Source organism: Gekko japonicus, unplaced genomic scaffold (assembly GCF_001447785.1).
Source record: "Gekko japonicus isolate JY-2015 unplaced genomic scaffold, Gekko_japonicus_V1.1 scaffold1956, whole genome shotgun sequence".
Taxonomy (NCBI): Eukaryota; Metazoa; Chordata; class Lepidosauria; order Squamata; family Gekkonidae; genus Gekko; species Gekko japonicus.
In genome coordinates, this window is record NW_015168105.1 from 270,845 (window position 1) to 298,523 (window position 27,679).

At 42.9% G+C, this 27,679-nt stretch overlaps 2 protein-coding genes across 2 annotated transcripts in view; both read right to left on the reverse strand.

The window, feature by feature from the left end:
- ACAT1 (acetyl-CoA acetyltransferase 1) overlaps window positions 1–8,287 on the reverse strand; it is a 17,780-nt gene extending 9,493 nt beyond the window's left edge. Inside the window, exons 1-6 of the mRNA XM_015414810.1 lie at window positions 8,120–8,287; window positions 5,243–5,290; window positions 3,429–3,546; window positions 2,927–3,022; window positions 1,696–1,796; window positions 756–899 (exon numbers count right to left, since the gene is read on the reverse strand). Of these exons, the coding sequence (XP_015270296.1) occupies window positions 756–899; window positions 1,696–1,796; window positions 2,927–3,022; window positions 3,429–3,546; window positions 5,243–5,290; window positions 8,120–8,155 (543 nt within the window). The 5' untranslated portion in view covers window positions 8,156–8,287. The remainder of the gene's footprint in view (window positions 1–755; window positions 900–1,695; window positions 1,797–2,926; window positions 3,023–3,428; window positions 3,547–5,242; window positions 5,291–8,119) is intronic.
- Window positions 8,288–20,877: 12,590 nt separating this feature from the next.
- CUL5 (cullin 5) overlaps window positions 20,878–27,679 on the reverse strand; it is a 39,021-nt gene continuing 32,219 nt past the window's right edge. Inside the window, exons 17-19 of the mRNA XM_015414815.1 lie at window positions 25,654–25,772; window positions 25,116–25,239; window positions 20,878–21,534 (exon numbers count right to left, since the gene is read on the reverse strand). Of these exons, the coding sequence (XP_015270301.1) occupies window positions 21,340–21,534; window positions 25,116–25,239; window positions 25,654–25,772 (438 nt within the window). The 3' untranslated portion in view covers window positions 20,878–21,339. The remainder of the gene's footprint in view (window positions 21,535–25,115; window positions 25,240–25,653; window positions 25,773–27,679) is intronic.

Here is a 27,679-nt window from a genome sequence, read left to right on the forward strand (position 1 = left end):
ATAGAGCTGGGTGTCATCTGCATATTGATGACAACCCAGCCCATAACTCCTGGCAATCTGGGCAAGGGGGCGCATGTAGATGTTAAACAACATCGGGGAGAACCCAACATCAGATAGAGCTGGGTGTCATCTGCATATTGATGACAACCCAGCCCATAACTCCTGGCAATCTGGGCGAGGGGGCGCATGTAGACGTTAAACAACATCGGGGAAAGCACCGCCCCCTAAGGCACACCACACTCAAGTGGGTGCCTCCGGGACTGCTGTTCCCCTAACGTCACCCTCTGTCCCCGACCTTGGAGAAAAGAGGCAAGCCATTGAAGAGCGAGCCCCTGTATCCCCACGTCAGCGAGACGGTGGGTCAGCAACTGGTGGTTGACCGTGTCAAACGCGGCCGACAGATCTAACAACAACAGTGCCGCCACATCGCCTCGATCCAGATGCCTCCGGAGGTCGTCAGTAAGAACAACCAGCGCTGTCTCCATCCCATATCCCAGGCGAAAGCCGGACTGGAGTGGGTCAAGGACAGAAGCGCCTTTCCTGCCTTTCCACGTATCTGGCTCAAGGCGGCTAACAACATTAAAATAGCATAAACAACCAAGTTAAAACAATTAATAAATACCATACCAATTAAAACAACACCAGTTGCAATTAACCCAACAGAAATGGCAGTATCCTCCATGCCCCCAGCAGTTGCCATGACTTCTAGGTGCATGCACACACATGCACATTAAAAAAATTTTAAATATATTTACCATGTGGATTTTATTGTAAACATCTGTTAAACCATCTTTCACAATCAGGTCTTCCAGCTTTACTCCTCCATAAGGTGTTGTTCCTCTGCTCATTGTATAGGGCACATTAGACATGCTCTCCATCCCACCAGCCACCATCACATCCTGTTCAGAAAGATTTTTACAATGTCTTATGAAACGTTTACCTTTCCAGAAGGAGGAGAAGAGTACAGGGGGAAAAAATACTTAAGATTTTAATAATGCTTTGGTACTGTCCTTCTTAAGGCAAAAAGTTACAATATGTCTCTTAAAAGTTGTTTTCCTGTTTGTTATACAAAACCTCGTGTTCGATAGTCTTTTAATACCTGAGTTTCCTGTAAGTTTTATGTATAACTTTCAATGTCATTCCAAGGAATAAGCTTATACTAAAATATCAATGCAGATGGGCAATCAGTGAACAGTACTAGTGTATGAAGCCAAGCACAGTGAATAGAATATCCCCTGCACATGTCCCATTTAAATGAACAGAAGCTGTGGGAGGACAGCATCCCTGTAAAGAGGCAAAAATAGGATGAAGAAGAAGAGAAGAAGAGATTGGATTTATACCCCGCCCTTCACTTGGAGTGGTGTAGTGGTTAAGTGTGCGGACTCTAATCTGGGAGAACCGGGTTTGATTCCCCACTCCTCCACTTGCACCTGCTGATGTGACCTTGGGTCAGTCACAAGCTCTGGCACAGTTGTCCTTGAAAAAGAGCAGTTTGTGTCAGAGTTCTCTCAGCCCCACCCACCTCACAGGGTGTCTGTTGTGGGGAGGGGAAGGGAAAGGAGTTTGTAAGCCGCTCTGAGACTCCAAGTGAAGGGCGGACTATAAATCCAATGTCTTCTTCTTCTTCTTCTTCATTAGTCTTATTTCAGAGACTACGTATTCGTAAGTCTTTTGAACACTTTATGACGATCCTACCTGATTCCCACACATCAGGTTCTGTGCTGCCATCATAACAGATTTCATTCCAGAAGCGCAAACCTTGTTGACAGTTGTGCAAGGAGTAGAAACTGGTAAACCTGGGCCAGATTAAGACAAATTACTATGGAAACGAACGACAGCTGATGACAAGCAAATGCAAATACTGAATTAACTGAGCTCTTTAATCAACTAAACACTTATGCCACAAAATCTCAACATACCCTCTTGGATTCCTGTTATAGATCACTTGTTTATTTCTCCTGTTCTCATATCGACTAGTATTAGCACTGAGACCATTCCTCAACTCTCAGGCAGTCCCTTCTATAGGCAACATTATACATTTTGGGATTTTTCTGCTTAGCTGCAAAAGAAATCTGCTCACAGCAAGTAGTTCTGGGAACATACCTGCTATACAGGCAAACTACAGAATAACCAACCATTTGAGCTCTGGTTATGGCATGAGAAGAAATCAGGCTTATTCAGAACACCCAGAGCTTGAATTTAAAATTTGCAATTAAACTATTAAGTATCTGTGGCCACATTTACCTTTTTTAGCATTTAAGCAGCAAATCTTGTTTAGAACTTTTTTCTGCACTACAGAAAAGAGTGTCTTGAATTTTGCTGATTCATGGACATGTTTAATAAGGCAAAAGAAACATTACTTATTAAGTCATTGAACCTGGGAGGGGCTCTGGCTCAGTGGCAGAGCATCTGCTTGGCATGCAGAACGTCCCACGTTCAATCCCTGACATCTCCAGCTGAAAGGATCAAGTAGGAGGTGATGTGGAAGACCTCAGCCTGAAACCCTGGAGAGCCACTGCCAGTCAGAGTAGACAATATTGACTTTGATGGACCGGTATAGGAAATCTTTATGTGTTCATTTAAAACTATATGTGCTCAGTTGTACCGATTTAGGTCTTAATCCCCAACACGGTGCCCATGTGCCAGTGAGCTTCCTTGCACCTCTTTGTTTCTTTGACATAGCACCTCGTCCCCCAAAATAAAAGGCCAGTCCTGGCTTGCCCTACCACCTCACTGGAGCAAAAAGAAAAAGCAGGAAATGTCACCTTCAGGATTACAGGGATCACCTATTCAAGTACAGTTGCCTCCATTGTAGAAGGATGTGTGGCATATAAGGTCACGACACCTTGTGATGCCCCCACGCAGCACTCCCAGTTCTCAAAATTCCAGCAATGCCCACAGACATAACAATTTTTTAAATAAATACCTGCACCAAGTGTTGCTTGTCTTGCAGGAGCTTGTCCTTGCCCAGCCTGGATAACATTACCCATGTATACTTCCTTCACTTCTTCTTTCGGGATGCCTGTGACAGAGACGGCATTTCTAACTATGAAGCTTTAACAGGCTTAGAGCATAATACATTCTGAGACATGGCACAAGGGAAATGCTACACTCTAGTGACCTATACACTAGATGTACATCTATATACCTTAATTGCTGCCACACAAATGCACCAAAATCTTCTGCTGATACAGATGTAGTACAAACAGTCCACTGGTTAACTTGCCCTAGCTTTATAGCAAAACGGTCAGTAGTGCTCATGACAAATACTCTGCAGTCCTGCTAAGACTGACACATCAAATGTCTCCATAGTTTCTATGTCACATTTAATTTAGGGTTATTATTAGGAAAGACACTGGACATTTTCTAACAACCCTGCTTCAGCTTCTTAACATAGTTGAGATCACTGGACTAATCTGTTTACTTACCTGCTCTTTCAATTGCTCCTTTAATAGCAACAGAGCCAAGAGCAGTGGCTGGTAGTGAGAAAAGAGATCCCTGAAAAGAGCCGATGGGTGTACGGGCAGCGCTTACAATGACTACGTCCTAACAAGCAAAAATATTGTCAGTGGTTCAGCGATTAATTCACATATGTTAAACTTTCCTCATAAAGCTGAGGCTTAATGACCGCTAAAGTCAGCAAACGTTTTATATTCAATGAATGCCTGATTAACATAATGCAGTAAGGATCTCAGAACTGGTACCAATTGCTTCAATTAAATAGGACATGTTATGCGACTGAACAACAACAACAACAAATTATATTTGCAGTCAGTGTGTCCCTCTAAGCTGAGTTAGTGTGAGCTAGCTCACAGTTTTTTTAGACTCCGGCTCACACATTTTTGTCTTAGCTCAGGAAGGATGGCTCCAGAGCAAGCTAATTTATGCAGTAGCCAAATCGCTCACTCACAACTTTAATGCCCGTAGCTCACAAAGTAGAATTTTTGCTCACAAGACTCCACAGCTTAGAGGGAGCATTGTTTGCAGGTAAAGCTAAGCATGATGGTGGGAATTCAATTAATAGAGCTGCCTGCAGTTTGTGTCTTTAAAATGCATGCATGGTAGGGTTGGAATTAAGCCTTCTCCCCCTGCACTGTCTTCCTGATCTGAAATGAGCTGCTCTTTGTCCCACCAGAGCAAACAGGTAGGTATGGAATCAGTAAGCGTATGTTTGCTCCATAGCGTTGCCAGCCTCCATATGGGGCCTGGGGAGCTCCTGCTTTTACAACTGATCTCCAGCTGACAGAGATCAGCTCCCCTGGAGAAAATGGCTGCTTTGAAGGGTGGACACTATGGCATTGTACCATGCTAAGGCTCCTCCCCTTCCCAAACCCCGCCTTCTCCTGGATCTACCCCCAAAGTCTCCCGGTATTTTCCAACCCAGACCTGGCAACCCTATTGCTCCATGGAGCAAACAGAAGGCCCCCAAACTAGTTTCAGATAGGTGTGAGAAGATACACATGTGGTCCTGAGCAGAATGGAGGGAACACATTGATTTTAAGGGAGAGAGAAAAATCACACTGGAAGCTCCTTTCACGGAACTTACTTCCATGTGCAGTTTAGCCCTTAGTATGGTTAATGTACAATTGACAGCAGTTACATAAACAATGGCTGCTTCCATGTGGGGATTTTTCCCACAAGATAAGAAGGCACCCCCCCCCCAGGAGAACATCCACCTGTCATACTCATTGCAACCACAACTTGTGGCATTCCCAGGTCTCTCCCTTTTAAACCAGCTCAAAGGAAATCCATGTAGTAACTGTGTGCAAATGTTTGTGTGGTATTCCATCGAATATTTGGATAGCATGAACTTCTGCACGAAACAAATGATTTCATCATATACGTATAGGAAACTAACAGCTCTGGATTTCAGCCTATCTTTATTTATTAGAATAAGTTCAAGTTTGTTCAAGTCCCCCCTTCTGAACAAATTTAAGCTTGCTGCTACAAAGGAATACAGCTTAACATAGATTCGCGTGGGTGGCTGTGTTCGTCTGAAGCAACAAAATAAAGTTTGTGTCCAATGGAACCTTTAAGACCAAGAAAGTGTAATTCTAGGTATAAGCTTTCATGTGCATGGTATCTGAAGAAGTGTGCATGCACACAAAACCGTATACCCAGAACTAAACACTGTTGGTCTTAAAGATACGACTGGACTCAAGCTTTGTTCTACAGCCTAATATAGCAGTTACAACGAGGCATCACAGCTAATACTTGACATCACACCACGTTTCATACTTACATTTAAAGCACGTTGTGATGAATAGCCCCGGCTTGCATACATCATTGCCTGAAAACAGAATTTTTAATTGTGTTGTTAATAGCTTTATGTACAGCATTATTCAGACTGACTGCAAAATTCTGGGGATTAGGCATTTTTCTACTTTAAATATTTTAACACCACTACAATATGTTCAGTAACACCATGAAGCCAAGGAAGTTTCTTTTTGCAACTGTACCTACTGTATTCATTCAGAAGTGAAGAGGTATAAAGAGGTAACATTTGGAATAATTTGTGAATAGTTCTGGCCAGTATGACCACAAAAATCCTGATGCTTAAAATACCTATTTGTGTCAGTTAATGGTGCAGCATTTCATCATGAACAAATAAGCACTGCTGAGTTGTCCAGTTTGCTTATTTAACCTTTTGATCCTATGAACTTTGGCCCACTTAGTGCTTTAGGTTAACAAACACTAGCACTGCCAAAAGCTGCCCAGTTTCTCTGTTTTAGTCTGTTTGGTTAGCTTTCCAACAGCAGCACAGCATTAAGACACTCCAGCAAGGCATCCTGAGTAAGCACATCAGATTTTTCCTATAAATCTCCTTTTTTTCAACTCCTGTGCTCAAACTACTGAAGAGGTGTGCCATGCAAGGAAAAGTTGTTGCTCCCCTATAGAAGGCATACTTTATGAGCAGTTCCTGATAGGCAAGGAATTATGAGACAAGGTGAAGCAGTACCTCAGGCAACACATTTTCCACACCAAATTAAATAACAGATTTGCCCTATAAAGTCACAATCACCAGAAGTTCTCCTATGCAACTATCAATTGAAGGCTTGTTGAAGGAATGTCCTTTGGATCGCAACCCTCCTTGTTTATTAGCAGTGGGACGGTGGAGGGAGTAGCATCAGAATTTTGTACCTGAGGAAGCAAATCTGCTGTGGCAATCTTGTCCAACAGACCTATGTACCTGTAAGAGCTCCACTAGGGGCAAATAAATATATAAAATCCTGCTCTTTTTATTGATTTAGAGAACATTTATGTTTCCTCTCCAGGAAACCTGCCAAAGGTGGTTTTTAAAATAAAATATAAACATTCTTAATTAAAACTCAGGACTATACATGCAACTGGACATGAGATATTGCAAGACATATTGTTACTAAACAACAACAACACGTGATAAAATCCATTAATGGGGGGAAAGGTTATCACATCAAAAACAGGCTAAAGTTTAAGCAGTACCCTCTCTTCGGTTTCTACCTTTACAAGGACTCAAAGAATCCTCCTGGCATTCCACTGGAGAAAGATATTTTCAAATGTTTGGTCTACACATGCAGCAAGGTGATACAGTAGACCAAGGAATTCCAGAGAGGTAGCAGCAAAAGAAGTCTTGCTGCATCTCAAAAATGAACTGCTTTGGGGAGCATATGTATGCTAATCCACAGCCCATACCAGACAAAGTCAGCAATAGCCCACAAAAAAGCCTTATTCTGCAAGAAGTCTAGATAGGCAGGTAAGTCTGCTGTAATAAAAATAAACAGGAGCCCTGTCTGTGGTATTTTAATGACTAACTTCCTCAAATGCAATGTATGGATCCTCACTATATAATAATTTTATGTTACCCAGTCAAATAACTAGCACAACTAGTGAATGATCTCTGTATATTTTCTGGTTAGATTTGAATTTTACATAATCATATTTCACCCTGCATTTCCTGCACTTCATAGGCCTTTGACCTTGGGAAGGGTCCATAGCTCAATGGTAGAGCAACTGTTTTGCATGCAAAAGACGCTAGTTTCAACTCCCAGCATCTCCATTAACAGGACCAGGTGATATGAAAGACTCTAGACTGAAGAACCACAGCCAGTCAGAGTAGACAATACCAACCTTGACAGATCAATTGGTCAGACTCAACATAAGGCAGCTTCACGTGTGCATGCAATTATATCTATTTATATCCCATTGTTCTCCCCAGGACCATGGTAGCAGACCAAAAGAGCAGAGGAAAGGAAACACAACTTGGGCACGATAATAAAGAATAAGCCAAGGGTCAAAGCCATGGAAGAATCCTCTCTACTGAGCACCTCTGCCTCACCTTACTGATGCATTTCTTAGCATACATGCAAAGAGACACAGCAGATCTGTAGGGGCTCATGGTTAGTCTGCGGCATCCAACCCATGTGCATAAGTGCAATAACAAACAATGAACTACTGTAACAACACATTCGCTGTGCCATAAATTGAAAACTATTTATTTGGAAAAGACCTTCACTGTCTAAGAAATAAATCCATCTTGCTGACAGAAATGTTTAGCTGCCCAGTTTTCAGTGTGAACTTGCTGTCTGTCTGTTTTTAAACCCCCCGCCCCCCAAAAAATAACCACGGTTTTTAAAGGCGCTTTTCTATTTTTAAAACATCACGGTGATGGGACTCTGGAGAATTGTTACAGGAGGAACCCCCTTTTTAAAATAAATGCCAATGGGGAGAGGGAGAAAGACAAACACACCGGGAATTTAAAAAAACCCAAAAACCCTTGCACGCTAACGACGTGGCTCTGCTTAAACTTGCTCCCCGACAGGTGAATTCATTCCGCGCAGGGGCGCGCACGCTCCTGCCACTTCCCACCCCGTGCGCACACACTCCTCCCTGCAGCCCGAAGTGGCACAGCCCACTCTACCACCTCAGACCTCCACCACCTCACTCTGCGTGCGCAGACCAGCCCCCCCCCTCCCCTCCTCCAAGGGTAGAACACCAGAGCGGGGCGGGTCTCGATGCTCGGCCTCCCCCACCCGCCGGTCAAGTCACCCGGGTGTGTGTGTGTGGAAGGACAACAGAAGGTGGCGGCCAAAGAACAGCAGCAGCGCCGAAGACCAGGAGCGGGACCCTTTCCCCCCCTCACCCGAAGCGCCTTCGGCACCTGCCGTCCGCCCATCATCTTCGCTCTCTCGCCGGCCTCAGCGCTCCCCAACGGACGCTAGAAAACCCTCCTCAGGAGGCACCGACAGACGGCCAAGCAGCGGAAGCGCCTCCGTCACCTTCAGCCGCGCGAGCCTCCGATGGACCCCGCCCCTTGGTTCAGCCAATAGGGTTTCACGAGCGACGCACGCGCCGCTAAAGCCATAGCCCCACAGAGTTTGAGGGACGGGAGGGGGCGAGGCAACCAGGGGATCATTCGATTGGATGGCAGAAGGGAAAGGGGGCGTGGTCACTAGAGAGCGACCGCTGTCGGAGCTCAGCAGAGCGGCAGGCGCTGAAGGTCTCCCGGTGGGAAGGGGCCGAGCTGGCGTCTGTGTAGCTGCCTGTATGGGATTGTAGATTCAGGCCGTGTTGGTCTGCAGCAATCGAACGAAGATTGAGTCCAGTGGCACCTTTAAGACCCACAAAAGTTTAATTCTGGGTATAAGCTTTCGTGTACATGCACATTCTATCTGAGGGAGCGTGCGTAGGAAAGCTTATATCCAGAATTAAACTTTGTTGGCCTTAAAGGTGCCACTGGACTTTGTTGGCTGGGATTGTGTGAGCGTGGGGAGATAGGTGGAAGAGGCTACAGTTTGTGGATGGGGATGTCATCCCCACACAAACATCCAGTTTGGGTCGGGAGAAGAAACACATTCTGTTCTTGAATATCACAAATACACAAAGGTAAAGCAGAGTCTCAGTTTTAAAAAGTTCCCCTATGTGATCAGGATTTAGGGAATCCAAGATTGGGACTGATTTAGGCACAAAACATGGGAAAGAATTGACAGCATGGTGAAATGTACTTTTTAGTTCATTTCAATATTTAGTTCAATAGGAATTATTCTTATGAATGTTTAATCAGAACTGGATTAAGCATTTTCGTTGTGTGAGGACCCAGAAGGGCTTCTTTATAATGGAATAGGATTGTAGTCCATTGCAACTGCTTTTATGGTACTGTTTTACATCTTGTAATACAGGTGGGTAGCTGTGTTGCTCTGAAGCAATAGAACAGGGAGCAAGGAAACTGTTTAGATCCATTAATTAACCTACCCTGTTTGGTATAGTGGTTAAGTGCACGGACTCTAATCTGGGAGAACCGGGTTTGATTCCCCACTCTTCCACTTGCACCTGCTGGATGACCTTGGGCAAGCCATAGTTCTGGCACAGCTGTTCTTGAAAAAGAGCAGTTTCTGTCAGAGCTCTCTCAGCCCCACCTTCTTCACAGGGTGTCTGTTGTGGGGGGGGGGAGGGAAATGAGTTTGTAAGCCGCTCTGAGACTCCCTTGGGTAGAGAAGGGCGGGGTATAAATCCAGTCTCTTCTTCTTCTTCTGTTTTGGTAGCTAGTGCAGAACCGGCTGCTGAAAAGTAAAATAAACACAATATCCAGCAGGTGAAGAAGAGTATGTGTGTTAAGTGCCATCAAGTTGCTTCCAACTTATGGTGAGCCTACGAATTAATGACCTCTAAAATGTCCTATCATTAACAGCCTTTGTTCAGGCCTTGCTGAGGGCTGTCGCTTCCTTGATTAAGTCAACCCATCTCATGTTGGGTCTTCCTCTTTTCCTGCTGCCTTCAACTTTTCCTAACATTGTCTTTTCCAGTGACTCTTTTGTTGTTCAGTCGCACAGTCGAGTCCGACTCTTCGCGACCCCATGGACTAGATCCCGCCAGGCCCTCCTGTCTTCCGCTGTCCTCTGAAGTTTGCTCAGTTTCATGTTCGTTGCATCTCTGACACTGTCTAACCATCTCATCCTTTGCCGTCCCCGTCTTCTTTGACCTTCGATCTTTCCCAGCATCAGGGTCTTCTCCAGTGAGTGCTCCCTTCTCATTTGGTGGCCAAAGTATTTGAGCTTCAGTTTCATTATCTGGCCTTCCAGGGAACAGTCAGGGTTGATTTCTTTGAGGACTGACTGATTTGATCTTCTTGCAGTCCAAGGGACTCTCAAGAGTCTTCTCCAGCACCATAGTTCAAAAGAATCTATTCTTCGGCGCTCGGCCTTCCTTATAGTCCAACTCTCGCAGCCATACATGACTACTGGGAATACCATTGCTTTGACCATGCGGATTTTTGTTGGCAGGGTGATGTCTCTACTTTTTATCATGCTGTTTAGGTTCGCCATCGCTTTCCTCCCAAGTAGCAGGCATCTTTTAATTTCATGGCTGCAGTCACAGTCTGCGGTGATTTGGGATCCCAGGAACGTGAAGTCTGTCACTACTTCCATGACTTCCCCTTCTATTTGCCAAGGAGTGATGGGACCGGTTGCCATGATCTTAGTTTTTTTGATGTTGAGCTTCAAGCCCACTTTTGCGCTCACCTCTTTTACCCTGAGCAAGAGGCTCTTTAGGTCCTGTTCACTTTCTGCCATTAGAGTGGTATCGTCTGCATATCTGAGGTTGTTGATCTTTTCCCCAGCCATCTTAATTCCCACTTTATCTTCTCATAATTTGACCAAAGTACAATAGCCTCATTTTGGTAATTTCAGCTTCTAGGGAGAGTACAGGCTTGAGTCTTTAGGAACAAGGAACAGCATGTACATATTCAGGGAAGGGGAAGAATTGCACTCATGTGTTCCTTGGTGAGAACAGTGTGTTACTAATGTATGTGAGTTCATATTTGCTTCTGTTGAATCATTTTGCTCTACTCGTTTTAACAATCCTGAACGCAATACATATCTGTCATGAAGTTTAATTTTCAAACCAAATGGTATTGCAATTAAGTCCCCCAAATAGCAAATGTCCTATCGAAGCTCACTGAAGATGAAACCCACAAAATTAAATTTATATTCAGTGTGGACTGACCACCTCTATTCAGGAAGCAACATCATGTTAATATAGTTCTGTACTGTTTGGCTACCATCAGATTTCTGGATTTTAAAAAGCAAAAGATTTTTGGACCTGACCTAAAAAAGATTTTGGACCTGACCTAAAAAAAATTATTTTTAAGCAACTGAGGTATCAGGTTATTTATCCACATTTTCTATCTAATTGCTAGGAGTTTTATTGCTTAGAAGATAAGACTGTGAAGTCCTATGAATATGCTACATGCTGTAAAGAATTAGGCAATAAAACCAAAGTTCTTTGTACAAGATTAGTTTACAACAGGGCTATGTAAATGTTATTTTAGCAAACTTTCAAGAACACAGTAATCTGGGGTGAGGGCACAATGGCCATATGAGAAGTCTGTGAATTTCTACATGGAAACATTCTGTTGTAGAAAAGTGCATGAGACCACTGCATGTGTGTGTGTACCACAGACACACACATCATTAGATGCACTCTAGGCCTTGGGCTACCTGAATTATTATTCTTTTGAACAGCCCTCAAATGTAGTGGCTTGCATGACTCCCCTGAGCTTCAAAAGAGATTGGTCATGCAGTATGAACTGAGGATGCTGCTTCAGTGTTTTGGAGTATCAGTGTGATCACACTTACTTTACACAGGGGTATCCTCATTCCTGCAGTTCAGATCACATTTGACAATTCCCTGTTGTTCAGTCACACAGTCGAATCCAACTCTTCGCAACCCCATGGACCACATTACGCCAGGCTCTCCTGTCTTCTGTCATGCTCTGGAGTTTACTTAATTTCATTTTCGTTGCATCGATAACACTCTCTAACCATCTCATCCTTTGCTGTCCCCTTTTTCTTTGATCAGAATGCTATATATCAGCTCATATCAAGCCACCCTGAGCCTTTAGGGAGGGCGGGATACAAATCTAAAGAATAAATAAATAAATGTTTGTTGCATGAATAACTCTGTCTAACCATCTCATCCTTTGCCGTCCCCTTGTTCTTTGACCTTCAGTCTTCCCCAGCATCAGGGTCTTCTCCAGTGAGGGCTCCCTTCTCATTGGGTGGCCAAAGGATTGGAGCTTCAGCTTCAGGATCTGGCCTCCCAGGGAAGAGTTAGGGTTGATTTCCATTAGGATGGACTGATCTGATCTCCTGGCAGTCCAAGGGACTCTCAAGAGTTTTCTCCAGCACCATAATTCAAAAGCATCTATTCTTTGGCACTCGGCCTTCCTTATAGTCCAACTCTCGCAGCCATACATGACTACTGGGAATACCATTACTTTGACCATACGGACTTTTGTTGGCAGAGTGATGTCTCGATTTTTTATTATGCTGTCTAGGTTTGCCATCGCTTTCCTCCCAAGGAGCAGGCATCTTTTAGTTTCATGGCTGCAGTCACCACTGCCACTCCTTCCATGACTTCCCCTTCAACTTGCCAAGGAGTGATGGGGCCGGATGCCATGATCTTAGTTTTTTTTTATATTGAGTTTCAAGCCAACTTTTGCACTCTCCTCTTTCACCCTTAGCAACAGACTCTTCAGGTCCACTTTCTGCCATTAGAGTGGTATCGTCTGCATATCTGAGGTTGTTGATGTTTTCCCCAGCAATCTTAATTCCGGCTTGTGATTCATCCAGGCCAGTATTTCGTATGATATACTCTGCATATAAATTAAATAAGCAAGGTGACAATATACATCCTTGTCGTACTCCTTTCCCTATGCTAAACCAATCAGTTGTTCCATATTTGGTTCTAACTGTCGCTTCTTGACCCTTATACAGGTTTCTCAAGAGACATGTGAGGTGGTCTGGTACTCCCATCTCTTTAATTCCCTAGTATCACCTGTTTTGGTACAAGTTGTTGAACAGTGGAATTCTTCAAGAGAGTGCTTTTTATAGCCTTGTAATTTGTTGCACTATCTTGTTTTTATTGCATTTTAAAAAAACCTAACATCTCCACGCAATTTCTGCAGTTTATTGCATACTGTTTTTTATTGCATTGTTTTCTGATTTTGTAATAGGTGAGAAAGATGGACTGTAAAGCAAATGAAAAAAAACTTCTATACACAGGAAGGTGCAGATATTTTATTCTGTTTAACTGTTTTGTATGTATTATCATTATTACATCTGCTCAGTGTTTGTGGTTTCCAATACCATGAGAAACAGATTTCTGCCTGTAACTCCCCCACACACACACCAAGCAGTTGGGTGGAATTTGGACTGTACCCTCACTTGCCCACCAAATTTTATGCAGACAGGTCTAATTGTAAACAAAACTGGAGCACATCAGAGGTAAACCTTGCCTCTACCGATGTGTGCATGGTTAGTGTCTGGGTTCTTTTCTGATTGCCTGTATCAGGGCTGGGCTGGGAGAAAAGAGATTTTAGATCCTTCCTCAATACTCATGTCTCATACTGGGATTGGTCTACACTCAGCAACTGACCTGCCTTCCAGAGGATACATGTAACATGTTCATGACTTTTCTTGCAGATGTGCTGCCCGCTGAGGGAGATGTCACCCAGCATATCTTACCAGCCCCTCAATCCACCACCCCAGCACCTGTACTCCCAGGGCCGGCCCAAGGTTGTCCTGCGCTCTAGGCGAGTGCAGATGCCAACCTCCCAGCGGGGCGTCCTCTCCCCTGGGGCGGGCGGTGTGTGTGGGTCTGCTCGTCCCCGGCTCCCCACCCCCATGCCACAGCCGGGCAGGAGAGGCCGAGAAAGAAGGCGGTGGGGGGGGGGAAGTGTGGGGGGGTCCGGATCTGCGCGTCCCCAGCCCCCCTCCCCCCCCCCGCTGCCAGGCAGGAGGCCAAGAAAGAAGGCGGCGGAGGGGGGGGCAGAGAAGGAAAGCGAAAAAATGTTTGAGCCAGAGGCTAAAAAACTGTGAGCTAGCTCACACTAACTCAGCTTAGAGGGAACACTGCTCCCCTGTAGCTCTTCTCATGCATCTCTAAAAGCACACCGCAAGGTACCAGAAGAATGGTCACTTGGAGATTCTCAGCTAGCATTGCTTCTTGAGATCAGATTCAGTCTTTTAAAGAATAGAAATAGTGGATTTGGTGTAGCCCAGCTGCACCCTATTGTTGTGTATTGTCTTTAAGACTTTTTCGTATGTAGGCTTCCGGTCGAGCTAAGATGGAGGGCTGACGCGTCCTGAAATCGCTCGGGGCAGGCGGCAGCTTCTTTTAACAGCTTGGGTTATTTACAACCCAACGCAACCCTCCTCCGTGCCGGGGGGGGGGCAAGAATGCAGCAGCGCCCAAGCAGAAGTTGAGATCGGAGTGATTTGTGTCCCGGAGGGGGCATATCTCACTCCTTGAACTCCTTCTACGAAGCAGGCAGAAGCAGAGCATCACTACAGAAGCTGTTCGAGCTGGAATTCCAGCATAAACCCACCATCAGCCGATCTCTTGGGGAAGGAAAACAGTGAGTTGGATGAAAGAAGCAATGCGCACCCCAGTTTAAAAGTGTGAGATAACAATAACTGATACGCTTACCGTTTCATGGAGTAAAAGACATTTTGGCTTAGCGGTTAAGCGGATATTAAGAGCAGCATCCCGATGGTGTAATTTTGGAGGAAAAAAGCCGTTTAAAACCTTTAAATTCGTAAAAAATAACTTTGTTGAACATTCCTGTGGCGAGCAAAGTGAAACTGACGAAAGCTATCGCGAGCTTTGAATGTCTGTTGCCACATTGAAAGGCTTCCGACAGGAAGAAAACCATCGATACATCGCATAGACCGGCCCGGTGAATTGTCTGGTAACCGGAAGAAGATCGACTATATTAAACTGAGGTACCGGAAGTTCGAAGGGCCGGATACATAGAGTGAATTTAACAGGAAGTTGCCTTCTTTACACACAAAAACCATAGAAAAGTTGCACCCGGCATTTTGGGGAGGACCGTAAGTTTAAAAAGCTTTTTAAACGCGCAATTTGAAGCAAAGTGGGGCGAAAAAACGAAGGTGTGTTCAAGCGCATAGAGGCGTAAGCTAACGGGACGGTGTGGTGGCTTTAAGCCAGTTCGACTATACGCCAACACGGAGAAGCGAAAGGGCAAAATTGACATCTTTTTGAGACCAAGAGCAGCCTCAACTTCAAGCCCAAAGATGGCAACTTCGGAAAAAGAGGAGAAGGAGAAGGAAAAGCTAAAGAGAAAAAGGATTGGCAACTTGCTATAGAAGCGATGGAGAAAAGAATGACTGAGGCAATACAGGCGCTGGGAAAACAACTGGAACAACAAATGGAAAAACAAACACAGAGACACTTAGAACAACTGGAAGAAGTTCAGGAGAAAAATGTGACGGCAATTAAAGAGTTGGTGACAACTGAGATAGCTCTGGTTAAGCAGGACTTGGATGGGCTCAAACAGGAAGTACAAGGAGTGGCAACAAAGTCAACGGAAATGGAAGAAAAGATACAGCTTTTGGACAAAGCACAGGAGATAATGAATCAACAAATCAGACGATCTGACGCAATGATGGAATACAGGCGACTGCAAAACCACTTAAGATTCAGAGGAATAGAAGAAGAGGAGGATGAAGATATAAGAGAAGTCATGAGAAAATCATTAACTGAATATCTGGAAGAAGATGACGGTGACATGGATTATGAATTTGATTTGATCTACAGAGTTAATTCAAGAATTGCAGAGAAAAGAAAACTTCCAAGAGATGTGATAGTGCAGTTTTTATCCAAGAAAACAACAGAAGACATCTTTAAGAAGCAATTTACACATCCACTGGAAATGGGAGGAAAGAAAGTCATTATATTAAGAGAGCTCCCCAGAACAATCCTTCAAGACAGAAGAAGATACAAGACTTTAGTAGACAAGCTGAAGAGCATGAACATCAGATTTCGGTGGGAAATACCTCAAGGACTTTCCTTCACTTACAAAGGAGGGAGACATGTCATTAGATCAGTGGAAGATCTTTATAGGTTCAAAGGGGACAATTTAGATGACTTTGGGGATTTATAAAATAATAAAAAAAATACATAATGGAGTACAAGCTTTTATCTTGGAATGTTAACAGACTAAATTCATCCAACAAAAGAAATAGAATCAAGCATTGGATTTCAAAACAGAAATGTAATTTGATTTGTCTACAGGAGACCCACGTGAAAAAGCAAGATGCCAAATATCTGATAAACAAAAAGTTGGGAGAAGAATTTTACTCTCTGGCCAGTAATAAGAAAAAAGGAGTAGTAATTTATGTAAAGAAAGAGCTGCAACCAAAAGAAATCTTTGCAGACTCAGAAGGGAGATTTGTGGCCGTAGAGGTGGTAATACACCAAAAGAAAACTTTGATTGTTAATGTATATGCCCCAAACGGAGCTAAAGAAAAATTCTTCAAAGATTTAGCAGGACAATTACAACAACTAAGCTATGATCATCTAATAATGGCTGGAGACTTTAACGGTACAGTAGACAACAAATTGGACAGGTGCTCTTAGGACTTAAAATGGAAGAATTGAATACTACAAAAAAGACTTTATTTTGGTATTTGATCACAACGGCAAGACTATTCTATGCACAGTATTGGAAACAAGAAAGAATTCCAGAGTTAGAAGAATGGATACAAAAAACTTTGTTTATGGCTGAAATGGACAAAATTACAAAAAAATTGAATAACAAAGAAGATCAGGAATTCTATGAAGAGTGGAGAGACTTTAAAGTTTACCTAGAAAAGAACTGGGATGTGAAACATAACCTATTATACTTGGAACAATATTGAAGTTAGAATATGATGTTATCTTAAGTTGTACTGGAGTGGCAAGGGGGGCAGCATTGCGGGAAGCCTTGGGGAGGGGGAGAGTAAATTGGGGATATTGGTACGGGGTGAAAAATTGAAATATTAAATGAGCGTATGATATGTCAATATTTTCATGAAAATAAAATTGTGTTCAAAAAAAAAAAGACTTTTTCGTATGTAAATACAACCAAGTATTAAAAATTATCAACTGCCCTATGGACTGTGCATACAATGCAGGAAAAAATAAGATTGTGGGGAATTGCCAAGAACTTTTGAAGGCAAGGTACTGCAGGAAGGGGTTGTTTTACAGTTCCAAGAACTTTTGGAGAAAGCAGATTTTCCTGTTCTATCCCAGAAGCAGCTTCTGGCCTGCTTTTGGGGTAGATACTGCTTTAAGTTGGAACTGGGGAAAGAAGTTGTTAGGGAAATTGATAAATAACTGATTCCTGCAGACTCCTCAGTGGCTTCTGCTATCATGGATCATCATTACATCTTACTGAAACACCTAAAAAAACAGACGGGATTTAAGTGTTTGGCACAGAAGATGTTCCTTTTCCAGTTCCTCCTCAATCCTATTAAATTGAAAATGTGGGTTTTTTTAAACAGATAAGAGCATACAACCGCTAGGCTACTAGAACTCAAGCCAGCCTACTAGAACTGGAATCTTTCATTAAAAGAGTCATACTGTGGGGTTCCTACTTCAATGAACTGTGTTTAGTGGATGCATTCCATACTTATTTAGGAAAAGCTCTGGAGAGGACACAACAATGTTTTGATTTTTTTATAATATTTTATATTACATTTTGCAAGAAAATAAATTATACAACTTAAAAAATAAAATTCAAAAATTAAGCAGTACATCAGAATAGTTCAGCCAGACTGCCATACAAGAAAAAACTGCTACCAGTCAAAATTGTACAGCATTTTATCTCAGTTTGTAGTGGCACACATTCAAAAAAAATGTAAATAACTGTATGTAGATAGATATTACAACCTAGGAAACTCAAGTTTGCACTGCACTCCAGGCTACATATAGTCTATGAACAGGAAAGCTCTCATGTATTTATTTCACAAATAGGACCCCAAATTTACAAAGATAGCATCCCAGCCAGTTCCATGAAAATAGAAAATAGTTTTGCACTTAAGATACCAAATCTTTCCATGAAATTATCAAATATTTTTATTCGGCTGCATTTGTTAAAATTTTTATCTTGTACAACAGATATCACAATGCAAAAAAATCCAAAATGATTGATTTCTTAGGCCATATGACATCGTTGAAAAAAGGGGGGGAGGAGAGCCACCACTAAAACGTAATTTAACTACACTCTACTCCAACAAGAACAACAGGTTGAAACAAATGAGTAGACAGAAAACCAGGGACACCAGTGGGGTAAAGGGAAAATGTGGAAGACTTCAAAATTATTAAATCTGAACCTTATTTGTTGGGACAAAAGCATTTTTAGAACTATGCTTAAAATCAATGCAACTTACATTATTTTTCACATCTAGAATTTGCTTTAATTAATACCAACCACAGTAGCAGTGCTTTGCAGTAACCTATTTGTTAATGTTTGTTCAAAAGCAGCACCCTCTTTATGCTAAGTCTTTGGAGAAAGAGATCCAAAGCTAAAAGTCATATTTAAAAGTGCCACATTTCCATATTGCAATGAAGGATAATTCCATTTTTTACTATCTGAATTCATCTTCCTGCAAAAAGAAAGGGAAAAAAACACTGTTCTATTCCTGATAACTTTAGCCTTAAGGGCATCTTGGTGAAAAATTGTCCTGATGAAGAATGTTAAATGTGATTCTGCAGCTGTTAAAAAAAATGCTGGTGTGATTCCATCTTGTTCTAACATACACAAGAAAAGGGGGCGGAAATGGTACCGTTATAGGCACACCATCCATTCTAATTCCCCCTTGCCTTACACGCATTTAGTCAACTTATAGTTATTTCATACATTAAAATATAGAGACATCAAGCGCTCAGTGTTCGGTGTGAATGCACAAGACAGAATTCCTTCTGAAAATTACTCATTGGCAAGCCCTAAATAGATCCGTGCGCACACATGTACCGGGGTGGGTGGGTGGGGAGCAGATGGCAATTTTCACTTTCAAGTGGAGTCACTTCTGTAGCAGTGGACACCTGCTCTGGAGACTCCTCCCTCGATCTCCAGGAATGGCTTTTTGGGGTGAAGATGAAGAAACAAAATTATGCAGGGGGATTTCTTAATAGTCCCAGGACACAAATGGACGTCTGAGCACCATTTAGACCATTTAAACTCCAGCCACTAATTCCAGGCTTCATAACTATTTGCCACTTGCAAGAACTGAAAGGGGAATAATTTCAAAGGACATATTATAAGGGGGTCAAGTAAAAATGAGAATTTTTGCTGGTTTTACAGTTAACGTGTTATGCCCACTCCTCCAAAGCAGAATCAAAAGGGACACTTATAATAGAAAAGCATCCAATCAAAACGTATAGAAACATCTATACACATCTGTATCTTTCCCCACCTCACTGCTGCTCAGCAACCTTCCAAATCAAATGCAGAGTTATAGAAATCCTGACGCATATAGAAAACGTACCCCAAGGAACCAGCTATAGATTTCTTTCTTTAACATGTTCAGCCTGTGACTGACAGATACATGAAATCATTCTCATCCATGAAATCTTTCAACAACTCTACATTAACTCTGAAATTGAAGGCATAGAATTTTAACTCAGTACCCTATTTCACTCACCTGCCTTTACACAGATTTTTCCCCCAAAGAGAATTCATTCCGCCCCCATTTTGTACTTTGGAGCCTGCTTAAGGGCAGAGATTCAGATACAAACCCTCTCTTACGTGAACAGATATTGTTGAAACCTACGGTCATGGAATATAACAGCCCTTATAAAGTTATCTCTGCCCACATACCTGTGTGATGGCATCTCTCTTTACCCAATAAGCAGGATCCACAATACTCAGGATTATTAAACATCACCACTAATCATAAGAGGAGAGGTCAAGACAAACTGAGCGAGGTGAGAACGGACATCTGGGCCTACAAAATCTCCAAGCTAGTTTTGCAAAGCTGCTTTCTAATGTGCAAAACAAAGCTGTGTTCTCTCCATTAGACTCTGTTGCCTTTTATCAGTATGGAGGCCACAAACAAAAACCCAACGCAATGACAGACATTTCAAAACAATTATCGTGATAGTGAGCGATAATTTAGGTCTGGGTGAAGGAGACAATTGCATTTTCCTTTAATCCATAATGCAGCTATTTCTTTGCTCTCAGTAAAGCATACTTTCCTCCTAAGCCTTAACATACATTTTCGAGTTGCTTTGCTTTTTTAAGTCGGATGCAATTTTTGTAGGGGGGGGAAGGAATCCACAAGTGGGGCTCCTAGAGGTTCCACTTGAAATAAACAGAAGCTGGCAGCAGCAGTGTTTGATAGAGCAGCTGCATGATGACCTTGTAAATTGTTTTACAGTCAGCATAAGCATAAAAAGCATAAAAAGCAGGAAAGTGATGGTGGGGGTTAACAGACCTACCCACCAGACTAAAGAATTGTCTTTTCCACATTGTCATTTTTCAGAGTAGAACTGTATTTTTAAAAGTAACATTAAGATATTTTCAAATAAATAATCAAGGAAGAAATAAAGGGATTGTCAAAATGTTAATTCCTATGGAGGAGTCACTTGTGCATTGGCTATTTTTAATGCATTCAGATTTATACAAGCATATTAACACAGTGAATACAAATATTAAATGTACAAAGAAATACACTTAATATTTCATTTTTGTTTCACTATAAACAGACCGATCCATGAAACAGTTTTTTAAAAGGCGAAATAATATTTAAGAGAAAGCAACACTTCTGTTTAAAAAGGGGATTGAAACCAATCTGTCCATATAAACAGCATCCACCCAGTTTTGTAAAGACAACTGACCAACTGGAAATATCCTATTTAACACCCACGTGCCTCAATATCCAAATCCAGGTGTTCTCCTGAAGCGCTTGGTTGAGCCAACAGATAAACACGGACCTTCAGCTATGACGTGCATGTGTTGTTCTAACCCTAGACATAAAACGGGATCAAAGGAAAACGGTATATTTAAGCAGTTGATTCAAAATACAAACTGAGAAGTGCTATACCTAGTCCTATTTGTTGTTGTTGTTTTAAAAAAGTGAAAACTAATAGCAGTTCCTCAGTGCATGAATATTTGAAGATCTGTTCTTTGTGCAAGTTATCGTTCATCTAAGGCCCCCCCCCTTCCCGAATCTGTTCTTTTTCTCCCAAGTGGGTGTAAATCAAACCTTTAAAAAAAAAAAAAAAAAAAAAAGCTCACAAACAGGCTCTCCGTGAATGTAAAAATTCCCCACCAAAAAAACAAAACGAAACCCAGCATGCTGTTAAAAATGTGTGCGACGTGAAGGGAATGCCATCATGCTAGCTGAAAAAAAGGTTGGCAAAACAAAAGTCCTCTCTGGTAAGGCAAGGCAGGGATCTGAATATGTAATTGCAAGTCAAAACGAGTCCTTCTCCCGCTCAGTCCCTTTTCCGGTAGTTGTCTGCCCACACCACCTTTCAACGCACGTTTTTCTTGGCATCTTCCGGTCAGCCTCCACGCTATGCCATGTATATAAAAGTGTTGATATCGGATTCATCTCTTCTGATATATTTGTGTTCTATAAGCCATTCAATTTGCTCCTTTATCATTTTCTTCTGCGGCAAGAACATGTTTTTTAATATCTCTACCAGTTCAGTCTGAAGCTGAGCGTTAGTAATTTTCTTCCTCATCTTCATTATTTGGATGATAGCCTCCTAAGCAACGACAAGGAAGGGGGGGGGGGAGTGCCTTTGTTATACGTTCACCAAGTCTAGCAAAGCCACATCCAGTTAGCAGGATGGCAGACAAAACATACGGTCAGTTTCACAAGCACGAGTTTGCGTTTTAGATGGGGGCAGCGGCACTTGAATGACAAAGTGCATCTCACTTCTATTGGCAGGAGGGAGGCCACTTCCTTTCTACTGCAGGACCCCACTTTGTCTCCCTCATGGCTCCTGAGGATCAGTTAACCCACGAGGATCAGAGTTTCAGACAGTCAGCTGCAGCAGGACGAGAGAGACCAGGAAGCCCCAATCCACAGACTTCATTATGGTGGTGGGACTCAGGATCTAACCTGGAGCCTGTGGAGGATACCTCTCTAGGATAGCCAAGCTCAGGCCAGCCATCTTTAGCAGGGCTATACCCACACTGTCTGCTTTAACAACATCATTAGCTTCCACACAGGTGACCAGAAGGACAGGATTGCTGAACATATTGTTCCAGGAACCTACATGTGGGAGGATGCCCCCAGACCTGCTATAAGCACCAGCATGAAAGAAACTGAGAAACTGTAGCCACGTTTGTAAGTGAAAAGGATTCTAAATGTGAATTCTTTTCCTAGGAAAGCTGTCGATTTTAGAAAGCTGCACACACATAACTTTGAAAAGGATGATTTTGAAAAGGTTAACTTTGAAAAGGATACGCTAGCCTGAGCTTATACAATATAAATATATGTAGCCCGAATAAAGAGGCCAGCACAAGTTACTAATCATTTTCTGTTAGAAGACAATGGGAATAAGCTTATTTAGATTTATGTAAAAGATATATAAATCTGGCTTTGTTCCCCCCCCCTCTCTCACACACTCAATGGGGACCCATTATGACCACAGCACTGGTTCAGAAATTTCACTCTGGCTGCAAGCTCCCATGCATTGCGGGGCACTCAGAACATGTACATTTCTTGTATGAATTGCAACATGCTAATCAGGGACCGGAAGGCCTGGAGAGAGCTCGTCCATGGGGTCGCGAAGAGTCGGACTCGACTGTGCGACTGAACAACAACAACAAATCAGGGACTTCAGATCAAAAAGAAGAGAACTGGAGATGCCCTTAGAGACCAATGTTGAGGCTGAAAAAGGAGCATATAAAATCAAGCAAATCACGCATATGTCATTCTCACAGTGGCAGGTGGGCACACACTCCTAAGGCTCACAACACACCTCATTTCTTATAACTAAGAACGTGAGCATGTGAATTGACTTATCAGCCTTATAGTGTTAGGGTGGCACCATAAGATTGAAATGATATTATTGTCAGATTTATTCATTTAAAACATTTATACCCCCCCCTTCCTTGTGGTTCAAGGCAGCTTACAATAATAGTTAAAAACCATTTCCAGTTACAACCTGAAGGATCTCCTAGAAGGTGCCCCCCCCGCCTCTTCAGGGAGCCCATTCCATAGAGCAGAGCCATGATGGAGAAGACCTAGGGTCTGGTCAATGCCAGACAGGCCGAGCCAAATGAACATCTATTTATGAACATCTATTTGCTGCCACCAGCCTTTGTCGTTCTTGCTTTACCTGCCAAAAAGCTAAAGCAAGACAGCTGTGTGAAGGAAGTTTAATCTCCAAAGTGACGAGCTATACTCCTTTTGTAGGCAATGGAGAAGGGTTGATAGATTACGCGTCAGTTTAATTTCCCTGCAATCGCACCCACTTTAGCATGCTGCTGTTTTACTGCACTACATCATGTCATGCTGCTTTATCCTGAGTGAAATGAAAGGCCCGCCTATCCTAGTCCTCTTTATTCCAACAGCCAGTGGCTCTCAAAGGTATGAGGCAGAGGATTTCCAAGCCCTGAGTTCCTCTTTAAGTGCAGATGACTAAGATCAAACTAGGGAACTTCAGCACAAGCTCTGGCACAGGACTGCGACTTTCCCTTGTACAAGTTCAAATGAATGCCGACTGGGGTTGTGACCATAGTATGCTAAAAAAAGAGGCTGCACCCAAATGATAAAAATTCTATTAATGATCAAACCAGGGCTATTTTTGAGCAGGAACGCACAGGAACGGAGTTCCGGCTGGCTTCAGAGTTGGCCATGCCCACTACAGCCAAAACCTCTGCATGCGTGGCTACAGAGGGAAGGCCAGGAGAGCGACCCCCCTGGCAACTCCAAGGCAGGTGGGTCAGGGGGGCCCTGGAAGGATCGGGGAGGCATTTAAATGCCTCCCCATACCTTCCCCAGCTTGTCCAAGGGCCGGCTTGCCCAGGCTCCCCATGGCTGCGGGGAGCCTGGGCAAGCCAAGGGAAGGTGTGGGGTGTGGCCTAATATGCTAATGAATTTTTGGTGTTGGGTGTGGCCTATTATGCTAATGAGTTCCTGCTAAGCTTTTTCTACCAAAAAAGCACTGCAAAAACCTATTATTTGCATAAATTACGCAAACAACAAACATTCTTATTTTGCAGTTTTACAGTTCAGTTAACTTATTCTGGGTTTGCTAATCAACAGAGGATTGGGAACACTGAAGCATTGCTTTAAACCACTGACAAATCTTATTCAGCTGCTTTCCTAGCATCTAAAATCCCAAAAGACACAGCCAACACACACATACACACACAAAACCACACTTTCAGTCATAAGGGCTCTCCAGCTCCATACTTGGAGACTTGTTAAAATAAAAGCAAAGATTTTGAGGAATCTGAAATCTGTAGCCAACACTGTTATCTGAGAGCATGCATGTTTTGGTGCTCTTGCAGAAATGGCCCTAGTCATAATAATATATAATAACTATATGACAGGTGTACAACTCACAGAGCAGTCCTAAGAGTTACACCTGACTAAGCAAAGGGTGTAACTCTGTTTAGAACTGCACCATTAGCCCCTTGTTGCTCTATTAGTACTGAAATACTTAGTGAAGTTGCCTGTTTAAGCTTTGCATCACTACAGAGCAAAAATTTTTAACTGTCTGCATTGTCAAGCTCTTTTGATCACAAAGAGATAATCAAACATGCCTTTCCACATCCTACACCATCAGCTGTTCACTTCCAGGGGTCCCCAACCTTTTTTAGCCTTCAGTCGCCTTTGGAATTTGGACACAGGGTGGTGGGCACAGTCACAAGATGGCTGCCCTTGGAGACGGAGCCAACCACAAAGTCAGGCAGTGAAACTGTGCATAGCTCAAATAGTAAGTCTTGAGCATTTCAAGCAGAAGCTATGTTTCAAAGGATGGCTTCTAGCAGCCAATCAGAAGCCACGCTGGGCAAAAGGCCCACCCAGCCCCATCCACTTCCTAAAAGCACTTGGTGGGAACCAGGAAAGTTGTTGGCGGGTACCGTGGCACCCACGAACACCGTGCCAGGGACCACTTTCTATTCGTTCTCTAACTAGATATACTGCAAATGGTGGGGAGGGAGTCCAACTGCCATCCACTGAGGTGCTCCCAAACCTTCTAACAACGTACCAACAGATCACAGCTATCACATTCTACCCATTTAAGAATACATCACAAACTGAAGTGGCAGTTAGGAAACTGGACAGCCAGTCAAGCCAGTAAGTTACACTGTGACGTTAACATACCTGGGTTCGTAATATTCTTAGCTGAACTATCCCTTCATTTTCCTCTTCTCGCATTCTCTCTGTCGTTAGTTGCAGTCTACCGATTAGGTTTATCTTACCTCTTTTTTGAACCTTAGCGTTTTTTCTGAAAGAATCAAACAGGAGATGAAGCAAAAGAAGAGAAAACCCCAGCCACTCGGGACATCAGGGGTTCCCTCATCCTATCTAACATTTCCAGGATCTTAGGCAAAGCTGCTCTCCTGCTCCAGAGTCTTTACCCCCAACTATAAAGGAAGGCTAATGTCAGACACAAAATGCAGGGACACTGCATTTTAAATCTTGCCACGATGGGATGAACCTTGGAGATAAATTTTAGGAATAGCTGGGCCATTAAATATTAAAAACTGCTTTCTAAGAAATATTTAGGAAAAAAGCCAGCAGTAACAGCTTATGGCTCATCCTATTGACTGCATCAACCTACACTGTGCAATCTGCCCTGAGTCTCAGCGACAAAGTCAGGCTATAAATAACATAAGTAAATAAAATAAATACGTCTTACATTAAGCTGAACTCCTGGTTCACGGAGAAGAGAGTTCCTTCCGTGAAGTCTTTGGGGGAATTGACTTGAGGTTCGTATAACAAAACCTGACGTTTCAACTTTGGAAATGCTACAAGAGACTGTTGAGAAGAAGAAAAAAAAGAGCAACAACGTATTTATTTTTTTCCATTAAAAATATTCCAAGCATTTTGAAGCGCTCAAGAAACAAGTGGGATGTCATTAAGCTTTTTTTAAAAAAAAATCAGTGACTCAAGACAATGATGAAATAAAGTGAAGGGCTTTGGCACAGGAATTTGTCAATAAAATGGAGCCTGTTGTCTCAGTCTCTCATCCATCAGGACTCTCTCATCCAATGCTTCCTCTAAGCTGTGAAGTCTTGTGAGCAAAAATTCTACTTTGTGAGCTACTAGCATTGAAGTTGGGTCCTGAGCTAAGACAAAAATGTGTGAGCCGGAGGCTAAAAAACAGTGAGCTAGCTCACACTAAGCTTAGAGGGAACACTGCTCTTATCCATCAGGATACTCAATGCAACTGTTAATGCAGAAGCAAAAATGCAGCATGGTAAATGTGTGCACATCAGAGAAGGAATAAAAATGTTAACCCGAGGAAGTGATATCAGGAGGGATTCAGGATCAGAATGAAGGTAAATAGTGGACAAGATCTGTGTTATCTGCCTTCTGAACAGTAGATATATTAGCAAACCTAATAAACTCTCCCCCATACCATTTCAAATCCCGCCCCCCCCCCAAGTAAATGGTTGGGGTAGGTTCCATTTTTAATTGAGAAAAAAAGCAAAAAAAGAAAGAAAGGGGGAAAAAAAGGGAATTCCTCTCTCTCTGATGCCATCGATGAGGTAGCCCCCGACGTCCTCTGAGCTCTTGTGGTAAATCATCCCCCTGGTATACCATTGAGCTAAGGGGGATGAAACAAGAACTCAGACGACTTGAACAAGTTTGGCGGCGGGTACAGGATGAAGCTACAAGAACATCTTATAGGACATTTATGAAATCCTATGAGGTGGCAGTGAAGGCGGCGAAGAAAGTTTTCTTCTCTGCTTCCATTGCATCTGCAAGCTCACGCCCAGCACAACTGTTTAGGGTGATTCGGTGTCTGACTTCCCTCACAAAGAGGAACCAAAATAATAATAATTTGGCTATTAGCTGTGAGGCATTTGTGAGCTTCTTTGCAGATAAAGTCTTGTCACTCTGTCCCAGCCAGTGTTGATACAGTATGTGAACTGGAAGCCTGATGGCCATCTTTGGATTCTACTTTTGACACCTTCAGCCTACTCTCTCCTGCTGATGTTGACAGGATTTTGAGTGCTGTTAGATCAGCTACATGCCTCCTTGACCCGTGTCCCTCATGGCTAGTAAAGGCCAGCAATGAGAGGATACAGGGCCTGTTGATGGCTATTGTCAACTTATCCCTGGAAACGGGTTTATCTGGAGGACCTCAAGGAGGCCGTGGTTGTACCACTCTTGAAAAAACCCACTCTGGATCCTTCTGATCCTTCCAATTACTGCCCAGTCTTGAATTTATCGTTTCTGGGTAAGGTAATTGAGAGGGTAGTAGCTGAACAGCTCCAGGAATATCTGGATGAGACATCGGCATTGGATCCATTCCACTCCGGCTTCCGTCCTGGCCATGGAACAGAAATTATGTTGGTCGCCCTGACAGACGATCTCCAAAGACAGCTGGATCAGGGTGGCACGGCACTGCTATCACTATTAGATCACACAGGAGTGTTCAACATGGTCGATTACGATCTTTTGGCCCACCGCCTCATTGATGTAGGAGTTTGGGGGTTAGCCCTTAAATGGCTCACCTCATTTCTCCATGGCCAGGGACAAAGGGTGATGCTAGGAGTGAATATGTTCTCCAGATGTCCCCTATTATGTGGGGTCCCTCAGGGGGCGCTTCTCTCCCTGATATTGTTTAACATCTATATGCACCCCCTTGCCCAGCTGGTTCAGAGATTCAGGCTTGGGTGTCACTAGTATGCTGATGACACCCAGCTATATCTGTT